Source organism: Serinus canaria, chromosome 9 (genome assembly GCF_022539315.1).
Source record: "Serinus canaria isolate serCan28SL12 chromosome 9, serCan2020, whole genome shotgun sequence".
NCBI lineage: Eukaryota > Metazoa > Chordata > Aves > Passeriformes > Fringillidae > Serinus > Serinus canaria.
Genome location: NC_066323.1, coordinates 4,123,980 through 4,138,978, shown reverse-complemented (window position 1 = coordinate 4,138,978; position 14,999 = coordinate 4,123,980). Strand labels below are relative to the sequence as shown.

Genomic DNA, 14,999 nt, shown 5'->3' with positions numbered 1-14,999 from the left:
TCTGAATGTGATGTACACACAGGAATATATTTTAAAGTAGGTGATAAATGCTATTAACATAAAACTCTTAGTCATTTCCTAGCTGCTTTGCTACATGTGCTGGAGAGGTTTCTTCTCCCTGATTCAGCAAGAGGATTGTAATGTGACATGCACACCCAGCACAGAAGCCAAGGTAGGTGTTGAGCATCTCGAAACAGGCTCAAGCCCCTGGTACCTCACATTCCAACTGTTCAGCTGAGGGACAGCCCCAAACCAGCCCTAGGGCTGGATCATTTGAATTTTCCAGATCCATTCTATGTCTTTACAGGTCTCTCATTGTTTCGTGTGTGTCCCAAACACGGGGATTGGTGGTGGCTGCTTTGAGCTGAGCGGTGGCCAAATAATGCGTGGAAGACTTGGGTTTCTCATTAACTCCAGAGTTGATATAGTCCCATCTCTCCAAGCACCAGCCCGTTTTCCAGCCTCCATCCCAGCTCTGCTGTCCTTCCTTCTCTGCCCAAGCCCCCACCTTGCTCTGCAGCCCAGGACAGTCACTGTTCCCAGAAGAAGAGTGGAGGAGCAGCGGGGTGGACGAGAAAAGGAAAATGCAGACAGAGAAGGTAATCATGGCTCGCCGGTATTCTTGCACTGACTTTCAAGTGAAATGACTAGAATTTCTGCAGGACCCCAGAACTGAGCAATCCCTTGCCAAAACTGAAACTAACCAAAAAAAAAAAAATCCCCTCCACTAATTAATTGTGCACAGGGGCAAAGGGCCAAGGGGCTATTTTTTATTTTTAAGAGCTCTGTGGGCTCATTGGATAACTTTAACTGTGATGGGAGGAAGAAATGCTTTAAACAGCGCTGCTGAAAAACACCCTTTTGGTGTTTTTTTCCCAGCTGTTGTGCTCTGGGGATGGGGAACAACACGCTGCTGCTGCTGCTTCTTGAACCTCTGTACTGGGCAGAGCTTTGTCTCCTGCGAGCTCCAGGGCCAGGATGGGCAGTGCAGCAGGGAGAGCTGGACTGTCATTGTGGGGCAACACCACTCTGCTCTGGGGGCCTGATCTTGCCTGTCCCCATGAGCTTTCTTTCTCCTTTGGAGCAAGCCAACCACCTGTACTGCTGCAGCAGCATCCCTGGATGCCACTGTCCCAGCCAACTGGGCAGCAGGGTCCCTGGGACAGGGGTGGGATGCAGCCCTCCCCCAGTTTTGGCACTGCTAGGACAGTATGATGAGGTTGTTGTTTGCTTTCAGCACCTCACGGGAACATTGGTCCTCTCCGTCTTCACTGCAGTGTTGGGCTTCTTCCAGTATGGCTACAGCCTGGGGGTCATTAATGCCCCCCAGAAGGTAAGTTAAGCCACTCAAGCTGTGCATGGCCAAGGAGCTACGGCTTCCGGATAGCCAGGGCCAATTTGTCCCTAGTAGAAGCCCTCAGGAGGACTCTGTCCCTTCCCAGGCAGTTTCTCCCACAGAACAAAGCCCCCATGACAGGGCAGTGGGGTGAGAACACAGCCAGGACCCTCAGCTGGCACTTCCCCAGGGAAAGGAGAGGGGTTCTGCACGTAATGGAGCTGTCCCCACTGCAGCATGGTCCCTGTACTTGAGCCAAGGGACTGCACCCCCCCACCAAATCTAGTGCCAAATCCAAACACCACGCTCATCCCAGCCCCAGGAGGGGGAATGCTTTGTGCCTGCCATCGTGGTCCCTCCCTGCTGTGGTCTGGGTGTTGTGGAGCTGGGTTACCCCAAGATTTTACCCCTGCAGAGCCTGCAATGCATATCTTTTTCTGAGGCAGAATAAAATCCAAAACAGGGGTTGGGGTGGTTATAGATCTCAGCCGATGACATTTTTCTTCTTTACCTGTCCCAGGTGATAGAAGCACACTACGGGCGTGTGCTGGGCATTGTCTCTCCAGACAAATATGCCACCAATGCCTCTGGGGAGGATGGCACATTCCTCCAGGCTGGCACAGAAGGCACACTCCCAGCCCCGACTGACATCAGTGAGGACCTTGCTACCTCCCCACACATCCTCACCATGTACTGGTCCCTGTCTGTGTCCGTGTTCGCCATTGGGGGTATGGTCTCCTCCTTCACTGTGGGCTGGATCGGCGACCGGCTTGGGAGGTGAGAGGCTCATGTGTGCTCTGACTCTGGGCCACAGCCCAAACCCTTCTGACTGATTTTTTCCCATAGAACCATTTCCTCCCTGTAGAAATACCATTTGTGTTATTTTCAGCAATTTAGGAAAAAAAGGAAAAACAACCATCCCAACTTCCAAAATACCATTTAAAACCATCAGAGAGGTTGGGCTTTTCAAAATCCTCAGTCACAACTCAGACATTTTATTGCAACTTGAGTGTTTCAGAGAGCAGCTGATGAGCTGCCTTGATTAAGCTCTGAATTCCCCCTTTTCTTTCCATGGCAAAAGGAAGAGAAGGACATCTGCATGGTATTTGCACAGGATGTAAAGTATCATTTATAATATCATTTTAACTACTCTGATTGTACCCTGGTCCCTGTATTTTGCAGTGCCTGCTATCATTGTTTTTCCCCTGTAGTACTGATTAAGTGACTTCACAGTTCCTCTTGTGTGTTGCAATGGCTGCTTTGGCTGAGTGAGGTGCCAGAGGAGCTGTGCTGCTGCTGCCTTGCAGAGTGAAAGCCATGCTGGTGGTGAACGTCCTCTCCATTGCTGGGAACCTCCTCATGGGGCTGGCGAAATTTGGGCCATCCCACATCCTCATCATCTCTGGGAGAGCGGTCACGGGGCTGTACTGCGGTGAGTCCAGGCTGGGTCAGCCACTGAAAGCAGCTCCCTGGTAGCGTGTCCAGGGCTGCAGTTCAGAGTTTCCCATATTTTTTAATCCTTTTTTTTTAGTTCAGAAGGGGTTTCACAGGTGGGAATTTCCCTCTTCTCCCTATGTCCGCCCTTCTTGATCTAGGGTCTTTCCCAGAAGTGTTTGGGTTGGCTGTATCATAATCTTCATTTTACACATCCTGAAAGGAGCAGGTCCCTCTGTATCTCAAGGATGGGTCTTGCTGGTGGCTCCCGCAAGAGCACATCCCTAGCCAGACTGGTTAACACGTTCCCTAGACAGAGAGCACAGGACCACTGTGCACAAAGAGGATATAGCCAGCAAATAATTGGGAATTACATTAGAATTAGTTTGGAAATAACAGCTCTGTATACTGTTACTGGTATGCAAATACAATACTCCACTCTGTGGTTTCAAGGCAAGTTTTAAGAAGGCTCTTCACCCTGTGATAACTTCAGCAGGTAATCCCTGCTCTGTGCTCTGATGTGTGTGTTCAAGTAAAAAGACTTCCCAGTTTGGGGCTCTGAATGCAGGGACATCCCAACACCTTTCCAAGGTGCAGGAGGTTCCCAGCCAGATGTGAGGGGCTTAGTGGTGCGTGGGATGCAGCACACAGGCTCCATCCTCCTTTCTTGCTTGGGAAGTGGTTTCTGCTGGTTGCTGAGCTGTGTCTGGAAGAGGTGACACCCACGTGTGCTCTGCACAGGGCTCTCCTCTGGACTCGTGCCCATGTATGTCAGCGAGGTCTCTCCCACGGCCCTTCGAGGAGCACTGGGGACACTGCACCAGCTCGCAATTGTCACGGGCATCCTCTTCAGCCAGGTAAGCAGGAAAACACACACATCCAGACAGGGTGCTTCAGAGAATAGGAGAACCATAGTGATATACTGGGCTATTGTTCACCATTCCACTCCGAAACTGAAAGAGTGTGCAAAACAATCTTAATGGGGGGGTTTAATGGGGTTGAACCCCTGCCTTCAGTAAGAGGTGTCTTAACAAAGACAACTTCTCAAGAAATAAAAAAATACTTCTGCAAACAATTTCTCCTTTCCCTGTAGAATTATTTTCAGCATCTCATCAGTGTCATGCTGGATCGTGAGCATGAGATGCCTGATAATCAGGTTCTCAAAAATGGCTTCATCAGGGAAGTAGGGAGCCCAAAGCCCCCATCAGCATTGCCCACCGTAGCACAAGTCCCAGCTACACAACTGGTGGGGACATAAAAGTACAGAAAACAAACACATCCAGAAAAAGAGTTGGTATTTGTTCTAGTTTTCCCCCAGCTATTCACTTCAAACCACCATAGTGGTAAATTGCTTTCTCTTGTTAGGGTGCAAAATGTTCCATTCAAATATGCCTCAATTATTCCAGATCCTTGGACTAGACTTTCTTCTGGGCAATGATGAGATGTGGCCCCTGCTCCTTGGTCTGTCTGGCGTGGCTGCCCTGCTGCAGTTCTTCCTGCTCTTACTGTGCCCTGAGAGCCCCCGCTATCTTTACATCAAACTGGGGAAGGTGGAGGAAGCTAAAAAAAGTAAGAAAGAGATTCTGGGCTTATCTAGAGTTGGTTTTCAACTTGACATAGTACAAAACAGAGAAGGAAAAGCCTGGCTGAGGACTCACATGTGACTGTGCCTGCTCCATCTCATGCTCTGAGCTGATGAGATACAAACCAGGGCTGGATCAAAAATTAATGAGACATTTGCATGGGACTAAGCAGCACTGCTGAGGGATGAGGCTTGAGAGTGATCTCAGGGCTGTTGCAGAACTGATGTGCTGCTGCCCCTGACTGAGCAGATGCACCCTGGATCCTTGGCTTACCTTGAGTTTTGCCTAAAGAGATTCTTGTCCTTACATATACAACTTACCTACCACTGAAAATAAAATTTCAATCTTTTTTTTCCCTAAGATTTGAAAAGGCTTAGAGGAAACTGTGATCCAATGAAAGAGATTGAAGAGATGGAAAAGGAAAAGCAAGAAGCTGCTAGTGAAAAGAAAGTCTCCATAAGACAGCTTTTCACCTCTTCCAAGTACAGGCAGGCTGTCATTGTGGCGCTGATGGTGCAAATATCCCAGCAGTTCTCGGGAATCAATGCGGTGAGTCTCCCCAAAATGCTTGTCTCTCAAGAGATCCATGCTGAGCATGAAAAGGCAGCTCTGGCTCCATCCAAGCCATGCAGGGATGGAAGAAGGCTTTCCCATGGCCACAGTGGGCTCCTGGGTCCCTTTTAAGCTGGCTGTGCAAGGGCAGGAGGGGAGAAGGGTGGGAGGGAGTCCAGCACAAAACCAGCTGACACAGCAGGCCCATGCCCCTACCCAAGTTTGTCAGCAGTTTGCTCTCTTTAATGACATCATGCTCACTCCAGAATCACTATTTTCTAGCCATTTTTAACTAAACGACTTTTGCATCACTTCCTGGAATACCAGAAATCCATTTGACACCCAGAAGCATTAAAGAGCACACAGGGATGCCCAGGCTACATGGCTCCAGGCCATGCCCATCCCATCCACCACCCACCCTTTACCTCCTGCCCTTGACTCTCACTAGAACGGAATCATCTTATTCTTGGAAAGAAGAAAGAAATTAGAGTCATTGCAATGAGAATATTTTAAAAGTAATGTAAAACTCAGTCATACTAAGATATTTGTCTTGAGTGCTCAGTGCTGGTGATCTGGATTTTAAGATTAAACACAGACTACATAAAAGAAAACAGATTTAATGTGCAAATGCAGTAGCTCAAGAGGGGAATTTCAACAGGATTTTTAACTCCCTCAGGCTCCTATGAAATTTTCAGCTTTAATTATTATAACAAGCTGTTAAAAGTTGAAAAATTAATCATAATTAAATTGCACCACATCTCAGCCAAGCAAGTGCAACTCTTCTCTCATGAGAACTAAAAGTTTCAACAGGCCTGTTGCCTAATCCTTCATCCTGATGTATCCTGATAGATCTTTTACTACTCCACAAACATTTTCGAGAGAGCTGGCGTTGACCAACCAGTTTATGCAACCATCGGTGTTGGAGTGGTGAACACGGTCTTCACTGTTATCTCTGTAAGTAAATACTTCTGCCCCCTGGACTACAAAGACACATAAGGTACAACATGGTTTTGAAACATGATTTTATCCTGGAGCTGGGATTTGCAGTGTTGCAGACTGACCCTGAACACCTTACAGGGAAAAATCATTCCCTGGGAAAGTTGAATTTGAAAATTCAAGCTTTGACATAGAGCATGTGGCTATTGATCCGCACTGCTAAATGCCTCGTGAGTGAAAACTGCACCACTGTGTTCAGGGAAGCTCTGAAAACCCTGCATTTCCCCCTAAAAGAAAGTTTCAAGTTGCCCTTGAAAGTGCAATTCTGCAGGTCCTATTTCCCCAGGGAACAGGCAGGGGATGCAGGCTCTGATGGGGAAGTCACCAGCTCCCAGTCTGCTCTTACCCGTTATCTTTCAAACTTTGTATGTACATAGCACCTGCATGAGTGATATTCAAAGGCTATTCCACAGCAATATAAGTAATCCAGCACCTAACCTCATCCTATCTGTGCAGGGCTCTGCAGCAATAAAAGGATGGTTGTTTCCACAGACCTTCCCTTCATTTGTCTTTCTCCTGAGAGGATTAACACAATTCCTATCAGCTGGCAATTAGTTTTATAATGTGGCCATTAATATAAGACCTGGAAATGCCAGGCCTATTTCCTTCATACCTCTCTAGAGATTTAGGCAGTAAAGAACTTTCACCAACATGATGCAGGACTGGCTGCAAGGCAGAAATACACAGCTCCAAGACATTTAGGACAAGGGGACAATTTTAAACTGAAAGAGAGGAGGATTTGATTAGATATTAGAAAGAAATTCTTGTCTGTGAGGGTGGTGAGGCACTGGCACAGGTTTCTTAGAGAGGTTGTGAATGCCCCATCTCTAAACTGTCCACGGCCAGGCTTGGTCTTGTGGAAGGTGTCCCTGCCTATGACAGGGGGTTGAAATTGGATGATCTTTAAGGTCCCTTCCAACCTAAACCATTTGTACTCCAGTATGTGTGAGAGAGGACATCTTGGAGTAAACCTGCCTTAGAGAAAGTCCATCATAGACCCCATGAGGACAAAATGTGATGTTTATTGTGAAATGAAGCACAGAGGTGTGCAGCTGGAAGAAGCCTTTCTTCAGCATGGAGGGTGCTAGGCAGTTTGATCCCCATCCCAAAGTTGTGGTACTTGCAGCCTTGGGCATTTGCTCTTTGCTTCTTTTGTCCACGAGCACTTAAAAATTACCTGCTTTTGTCAATAAATGACAGACCCCGATCAAAAGGCAGAAGTGCTGACAGCTGGGTGGACCTTGGCAAGGGGAGTAGGGAGCAGAGACTCATCCTTTGCAACTTCACATGTCAGCACATGAACTGCCTTCAGCAACAGTCTCTGGGAAGTGTAAATCATGGCTGTAATGGCAGTAAAGGTGGGGCTGCTGGCCAGAGGCGTCCTTTCAAGCAGAGGGGAAGGAGGAAGCAGCCTCAGAGGCTGCTGTATGGTTAGTCCAGGACAGCTGCACGGTCCTCTGGAGGGACCTATAGCTCCCCATCGGGTGAGGGCTCTGGTACAGACTTAGGTACCTGTCAAAAGCTGGGTGACATGGCTGGAGTCCACCAAGAGAAGCTGAGAATGAACAAACTAAGCCTTCTGACTACCAGTGAAACAAAAGGAGTCTGGGAGTGATTGGAGGAAAAAACCTGACTGCAGCTGCTACACAACTGTCCCTGTCTTAGGACAGGCAAGTTGCAATGGCCTGTGACGTGACCTGAATTGTGTTACATTTTGAAGCCTGACTTCAAACTAATGCAGACCTAGTAAGTTTTTAGTTCTTGGAAGGAAAAAAGAAAAGGGAGAGAGAAAGTCCGCAGTCAGCAATTCATGTGTAGGAGCAGTGGGAAGTCCTGAGAGACTGGAAATGCATGGGCTCTGAGTGTGTGTGCTTTGCCTTGCCCTTGGCAGGGTGACTGCTCAGTCAGGCTCCCCAGCAGCTGCCAGCAGAGTTTCTGACACTTAGAAACCAGCACATAAATCTGTACCACTAGAGCTAAAAGAGCAAAAGAGCAAAAGTGTGGCAGTGGTAACAGGTTGGTTATGGCTAATGGACCTGATCCTGAGAGTGGTGATGCTGGACACTGAACTCCTGCATGTGTTTCTACAGGTCTTTCTGGTGGAGAAGGCGGGCAGGCGGTCCCTATTCCTGGCAGGTTTGATGGGCATGTTAGTCAGCGCCGTGGCCATGACAGTTGGGCTTGTGCTCCTGGTAAGGATTTCTCTCCATTTTTTCTCCCTGGTTTGAAAAAAAGAGAAGATCCCATCAAAATCAGTCCAAACCATTGGTGCAAGCCACATCAAGATTAAAAAGCAAATAAGAGGTGGCCTCCTTTGCTCAACACCCTGGTTATTAAAGGGTGCCATTCTGCCTCATTCTGCTGAGCTGCAGGCAAGGAGAGGGCTCAGAGTAACAGCTGAGCTGATGGCTGTGAACTCCTCCAGGCAGCAATGCTGGCACCACATGCCCAGCCAACACCTGGCACAAGAGTTTAAGACCTTAATTATTCATGTCCAGTTCTCCTTTGTCTGAATAGAAAGAAATTTCTGAAAAAGAAGCCTAAATAAAGTAATTAGTGATAATTAATGAGAGTTACTTTGGGACTATAACACCAACCTCTTGCAGAGCCAGTTTGCCTGGATGAGCTATGTCAGCATGGTTGCAATCTTCCTCTTCGTCATCTTCTTCGAAGTGGGGCCTGGGCCCATCCCCTGGTTTATCGTAGCCGAACTGTTCAGCCAGGGCCCGCGCCCTGCTGCCATTGCTGTCGCTGGCTTCTGCAACTGGGCCTGCAACTTCATCGTGGGAATGTGTTTCCAGTACATAGCAGTAAGAAATCTCTTAAACCATACAAATAAATGACCGGCACGATCCCATGTGAATGTGCCTCCCAGATTTCCATGGCTAGTCTGGCTGGGCACCTCAGCCAGCTGGGTAGGAAGGGGAAGCCATCCCTGTGGTGCTGATGGTGGGTCTCCCTGTTCTCACTTTCCCACTGCAGGATCTGTGTGGACCATATGTGTTTGCAATCTTTGCGGGTCTGCTCCTCATCTTCTTCCTGTTTGCACACTTCAAAGTGCCGGAGACAAAAGGAAAGTCCTTTGAGGAGATTGCAGCCGTGTTCCGCCGCAAGAAGCTCTCGGCCAAAGCCATGACTGAGCTGCAAGACCTGCGACGCAGCGAGGAGGCATAGACAGCCCGTGCACCCAGAAAGGAGGGACTGGGCATGCACCTCCTTCAGGCACCATGGGAAGAGTGCTGGGCAAAAGTCTCGTTTCACAAAAACCTTGCAGCTGGCAGACCAGGAGGACCCATCCATCGGATTCCTTCTGGCTGCTGCGGTTCACACCTCCTAGCCACAGGTGCCAACCTGGAATTTTACTCTGAGACATTTGGGACAACTGGGCTGCAGGAAGAGCTAGGGAAAGGACAGGAGGAGTCCATCTCAATGCCCTGCTGGAAGAGCCCAGTGGGACAGTGATCTTACCAGACAGGATTGAGCAGGGCCGTCTCTTAGCAGAAATGAAGGAAAGACGGGCTGGCTGATGCTGCAGCCTTATGTTTTCACTTTTTTATCCCTATCTCTCTGCTTCATTCTGCTGAGTGACCTGGTGCCTTTAAAATCCAACTGCTCATGCAGTTGTGCCACCAGCACACAGCACTGATCACCCCAGATGCTAAGGAAAACAGGTGGAGCAAACACCCCCTTACTCTTGCTTCTGCAGATGGAGATGGTGGATCCCACCTGAACTGGTTGGGATGTACTTTCCTTGCTTTTCTATCTGTGCATTATGGAAATGCAGAAATGCAGTCTGATCTCATAAGGATTTCTCAGTTGTAATATTTTTTTTTTTTTAGAACCTTAGAAACTGTGGCTGGGCTGATGGGCACTTTTCCTACATTTCAGCCAGACTACTTAGTTCTCTCTTTCCTTCCAGGAAGCCTCTCCTCTCCCCCTTCTCACTGCTACAGCACAAGGTACAGCACAACACTGACCACACAAAAAGCCTGGGCACTCTTGGCCTCCATGTGAGGAGACTCGAGCTCTGCTGCCACCCCTTCTGTGGTGTGACCATTGCCAGGGCACCTCCTTCCCCATCTGCACCTTCCTTCCCTTCCTTTCATACAGTGCTCAATACCCACAGGCTCCAGGTCCAGCCAAGGGCTCAGGCTGCTCACAGAGCAACAATTAATAATGACCCAAAGAAGAAATGGGTATTAGAAGGTTAACTGGAAGGTGCCACTTACCTAACTCCCATTTTGCATCACCTAGCCTTTTGCTGGCTGGGTGTACTTCAGCCAAGATAGTGTGCAAGCAGGAGGTCATGCTGTTTTCATAGCCTTGTTTGTGCTCCTTTTGCTTCTTCATGAGACATTTTTATATGTCAGAATCAAACTCCAAGGATTTTTCTTCCTTTTTTGGGGGCATATTTTGGAACCATTGTAAAAGCCTGCTCTCTGCTTGACTTTTAATATTTGCATGTTCTGTGTTGTGATACCAGGTTACTTTTTAGCAACTTTCTCAGGTTAGAAACCCATTATTTATTTAGAGATGAAACACTGTCATTGCTTGGTCACTGTGTGCTCACCACAGCTGCTGGTGAAGCAGTGGCCAAAACGTAATAGAGGATCGAGCACAATGAAAAGCACAAAATAGATGGGCTGAGGAGGATCACACTGCTGCTATGGGTTTGGTTTTAGGGGAGGATCATGCTCCTTTCCATGTGCCTGAACTTTTTTCCTTTTTAGACTTTACTGTCTTGGTATTAAGACCTTACAGCACACTCTGGTCACTTCCAAGTGATGGGAAGAGCAGCCACGTGGTCCACTGGCAGAAATTCCTGGCCCTGGTGTGTGCACTGAAGCAGTAAGATTGCACCAAAGGCTTTGCTGGCGTGACTGCTGGGATTTAACTAGAGGAGAACTGGGTCAATACTGTCATGTGCTGCAGTGGTGGGTGACCTGGGTCTGACATGGGGCGTGCAGGGCTGCTGGAACCAGATCCCAGGCTCAGGATGAGAAGAGAGCAGCAGAGCTGGGGCACAGGTCTGTGTGGAGCTGTCCATTTGTGTGCTGCACACAGGTCCCCCCAGGTGACACCAACAGCCACAGCAGGCTCAGAATCTCTCCACTGGCTGTGTTTACTGTAAGTTAAATATAATGGACTGTCTGAATGTACAAAAAGGAGCAAAATAGGACTCTTGCTATCAGCATTGTTATCTAGGTCTGTTAGATAAAAGATGAATAACATCTATGTCATGTGATGGCTTGCGCTGCTGTTTTTCCCCCTCTGTACATCTCAGACATACATCCAGTGCCAGATAGGAGCTATTTTCCTAGCAGGACACATTTGCTCCACAGGTGGTAAAAGCTATGCAAGCCCTCAGCTAAATCCCTTTGAAAGAGGTGGTCCAGAGGTGAGCCTTGGGGTTGGAGGCAGCCTTGGAGCCAGTGGCAGCTGGCTTTGGGCTGGGATAGACTGGAGGGGTGCCAATGTTTGGCCCCAGCTGTCCACACTGCCCACTTCACCCCACTGTGAAGCACCTCTGCTTGCATGGTGCTGGTGCAGCCTAAAACCTGGTGGTGGGGCCTCTGTAGGCATGAGGAGCATTTCGGGAGAAGTGAGGTTCAAAGCAGATTTGCTGCTGCTCTGACGGCTCAGCCAGGCTGGGTTCCCTGTGATCATCCAGGGGGCATGAAATTATTTCCTAAAATTCTGTTAAGTTTTGTCCTGTTGTCTGGGGGCATCGGTGCCTCTGCCGGCAGCTCAGCAGTGAGGGGCCTTACTGATCAACACTGAGCAGTCAGTCCTGGTTTTCCTGTGTCACTGGTGACTTGACTGACAATAGAAAGCCCAGTCCAGTTACTGTGGCTTAGCACATAAATCAGTTTAACAAAGCCCACAGCATTAACACTGCCCACAGCTACAACACTGAACTTCCCAGAAGAGCTGCCTCGAGGTTCAGAGGCACCTAAGGAAAATGGAGTGTCAGGCTGTGTTTCCTTGTAGCAGCTGCCATGTGGAAGTTAAGGGAGTTTTTTCCTTCCAGCCTGGGACAGGATGAGCAGAGTAAGGCACTGCTGGCCCTTTGTCCCGCCCATGGCTGCAGTGAAGGATCAAGCTGGGCTTTACTACCAAAAGAGCACTTGAGCCATATGCCAGCACAGGACAGGGTCATTAGAGTTAGTTAAATCTGACTATATGTTTACTTTTGTCTCATCCCATCATGCTGATAATTAGGACTGTACATTTTATCCGTCCTTGCTACATGCAAGTTCCAGTTAAAACTTGTTCTTGAGACACAGCTTGTTGAATCATTATTTTTATCTCTCACCATTACAGTTTTACTACGTTGCTAATCATTAAGAAAATTTAAAAGACTAAGTCAAACTTGTTTGCTAAATGGTCATTGCTTTTTAGTAACATGCTAAATATGTTCTCTTACCATCCCTGGCTAATAATGCAATATAATTAATAATCCCTGAGAAAGCATCTTGTCAGCAAGAGCTTTGACAGTGTTTTCCTAATGTGCTGAGACAACAGCCATTAGGACTTTTCTGTTGTGCCAACGGTATCTAGTCTCCCACTATCTAGGCTTAATTTTAAAATTAGTTTGACTTCCCTAATTCAATAAACTCAGGACATTTGGCCCCATTAACGCTCTCCACACTAATTTATCACAGGTTTTTCTGCCTCACTTCAACTTGTTTTTCATCACTGAGAAGCACTACCGTCTATCTCTGGAGTCAAATAGCTGATAATGGTGAAGCTAACCCAAGTACTACGTATGCAGGGACAGTCTTTGGTCTTTGAGGAATTTTCTGAGGTGTTCAATGTCCTTATCTTCACTAGAAATTTATAGGAGCTGAGGAATTTCAAGGGACGATATCAGGTCTGGATCCAGCAGAATGTGTAAGCATCAGATTAAATTTAAGGTAACTGAGTGTGTTCAAGTATTTTACTAAATCCTGAAGCAACAGTAGCAAATTTCACCCAGAGGCACAGCCTGAGTAGCTGCGCTGAAAGGAAAGGAATCTCCTCCCCAGCACTGGGGCAATAAATCCTGGCTGCAGATCAGCAGTCCTTAAGTTTTACAGGCTGGAGATACAACTGCAGACCCAAGGCTTGGGTAGTGTCCTGCGTTTTGCCTCCCTGCACTCTGTTCAGGAGAGAGAGCGGCTCTGTGACTCTGAAAAACTTCAGGCTCCCACAGGTCAGGGTGGAATATCACTGCTCCAGCACTGTGCAGCCCCAGGAGGGAACAGCTGGAGTTACTTTGTGCTTTCCTTCTTCCCTGTGGGGAAGTTACAATTACAGTGGTTCCTGCTAGCTCACAGTGTCACCCACTGTTGAACTGTCACCGCTTGCCTTTGATCCCCAACATGTGCGCAGGGTGATTCCCTGGGTATTCCCACGCAGCTCGGCACAGGAAGCAGATGGTGAACACCAGGAATAAAGCAGTGCCCAGAGCAGAGGGGGTGCCTATGGCAAGGTGACTACAGAGGGTCCTTGACCCCATTCCTGCAACAGACACACTGTACCTAGGAGCTCTGAGGGCCTGCTGAGCGTGGCACTGTCCTGTGGAGGGGGATCACTGTTCCACAGCTTCTCTCAGGTCCTCCTGCTCAAGGCTGTGCCCACAAGCCAGCGTGAACCCTCACCCCAACAGTCAGGACATGATGGGATCCCAGGAAAGTCAGCTCAGCAGCTGAAACAGAGACACTGCTCAGGTTGGAACAGGGCTGTTTACACCACTCCACTCATGACCTGGTATTTCTAATCGTGTGACCTGACCCCACAGCCCAGAGGTGTAAACACCACCTCCTGCCTTCCATGGGCCGCCTGGAAACAGGTGGGATGTTTCTGGAAACAGGTGGGATGTTTACCCCAGCACTGGCTGAAATGCATATTCTCAAGGCTGGGCTTTGATGAGGTGCTTTAGGGCATCAGACATTTCTCCAGGACATTACTGAGAACAGACCCAACTGGCTCATTTTAAATCTTCCTGAAGTTTTCTAGTCCCTCTTCACTTCTTAAAGACACAGATATGAGAAGAAAAACTTGATAACATCTGTGCCTACTTGAGAGAAAAAGGTGTGTGATCCAGCTGTGCAACACTGGAAAGAAAACAACTTTAAATGTGAAAGGCCATGGTATTTCATTTACAAATATGCTTTGAATCAAATTGCTGTTCTTGTATAGAAAAGTGGGATAATCACATTAATACTATCAAGAACTGCACTTTAGAAAATTAATGTCAATCTAGACAAAGGAACGATGCCTGCAGGCAATAACTGATGGATTGGATTTCCAATGTTTTTTATTGAATCTCAAATAAAAGCTGTCTTGGAATATTTGTTTTGGGTCTGAAAAAATTAATATCATCTACAGCACACTTCAATAAAAAGACTTGATTTAGCCCAGAAGATCTCTCAAGTAATTCAAAATGAATCTGTTAATTGTGGAAAATCAGCCAAATTTATCAACTGATACTTGAGGGAAAAAAAGTCATGAGTAGTGTTTAGCTCCAGGCTGCTGCAGTTTGGGTTCAGAACAGTAGGTCATTTTCTCACAAAGTGTTTTTTTAGAAGATAAAAAGCCCTGGAGCATGTGCAACTCATCACACACTTGCAGGTAAATAAACACACACTGCACATGTTAAAACACTTAACAGGATGCCCCAGATTCTGCTTATCAACTGAGACAGCAGTAAAATGGTAGGATTAAGGGTATCATCTCCAGAGCAGGCTGGGTGAGGCAGCATGCAGGCAAAGTCCAAGTTAAGGAAGAGATGATGCTGGGACCTCATGCACTGGCCCCAAAACGTAACCCCTTGGCGGTTCAATTTGGAGTGTGTAACCAAGAGTGGGACTACAGACAAACAAGTCACAAAAATTAACACAGATGAAATAAAACATCTCATGGTGAACCATTTAAAAATGTGATGTTAAAAGTGACTTGTGTAGCTACCCCATTAGAGAACAGATGACAAAGTCAGGGCCTCAGGGCAAAAAATGTAGGCCAGCACTCAGGAGCCTGTGGTGGTGATGGCTGAGGCAGGTGCTGCCACTGAATCCCTGTATTTTCCTGTTTTTCTTGTGCTTGTAGGTGATCTG

At 47.6% G+C, this 14,999-nt stretch overlaps 1 protein-coding gene across 1 annotated transcript; it reads left to right on the top strand.

Moving 5' to 3' along the window:
* Positions 1–429: 429 nt before the first annotated feature.
* Positions 430–14,239, top strand: SLC2A2 (solute carrier family 2 member 2). Its single transcript, XM_018912758.3, has 10 exons — positions 430–599; positions 1,238–1,333; positions 1,857–2,113; positions 2,644–2,768; positions 3,512–3,627; positions 4,177–4,339; positions 4,715–4,902; positions 5,755–5,859; positions 7,992–8,093; positions 8,884–14,239. Exons 1-10 carry the CDS (start codon positions 585–587, stop codon positions 9,073–9,075), a joined length of 1,359 nt encoding a protein of 452 aa, XP_018768303.1. The 5' UTR covers positions 430–584; the 3' UTR covers positions 9,076–14,239.
* Positions 14,240–14,999: the final 760 nt, after the last annotated feature.

What these genes read in the sequence shown, in the direction of transcription:
- SLC2A2 (XM_018912758.3), top strand. An exon ending in ATCGGCGACCGGCTTGGGAG is followed by an intron (nt 2,114 to 2,643) that starts GTGAGAGGCTCA and finishes GCTGCCTTGCAG; the next exon opens with AGTGAAAGCCATGCTGGTGG. An exon ending in GGTGGAGGAAGCTAAAAAAA is followed by an intron (nt 4,340 to 4,714) that starts GTAAGAAAGAGA and finishes TTTTTCCCTAAG; the next exon opens with ATTTGAAAAGGCTTAGAGGA.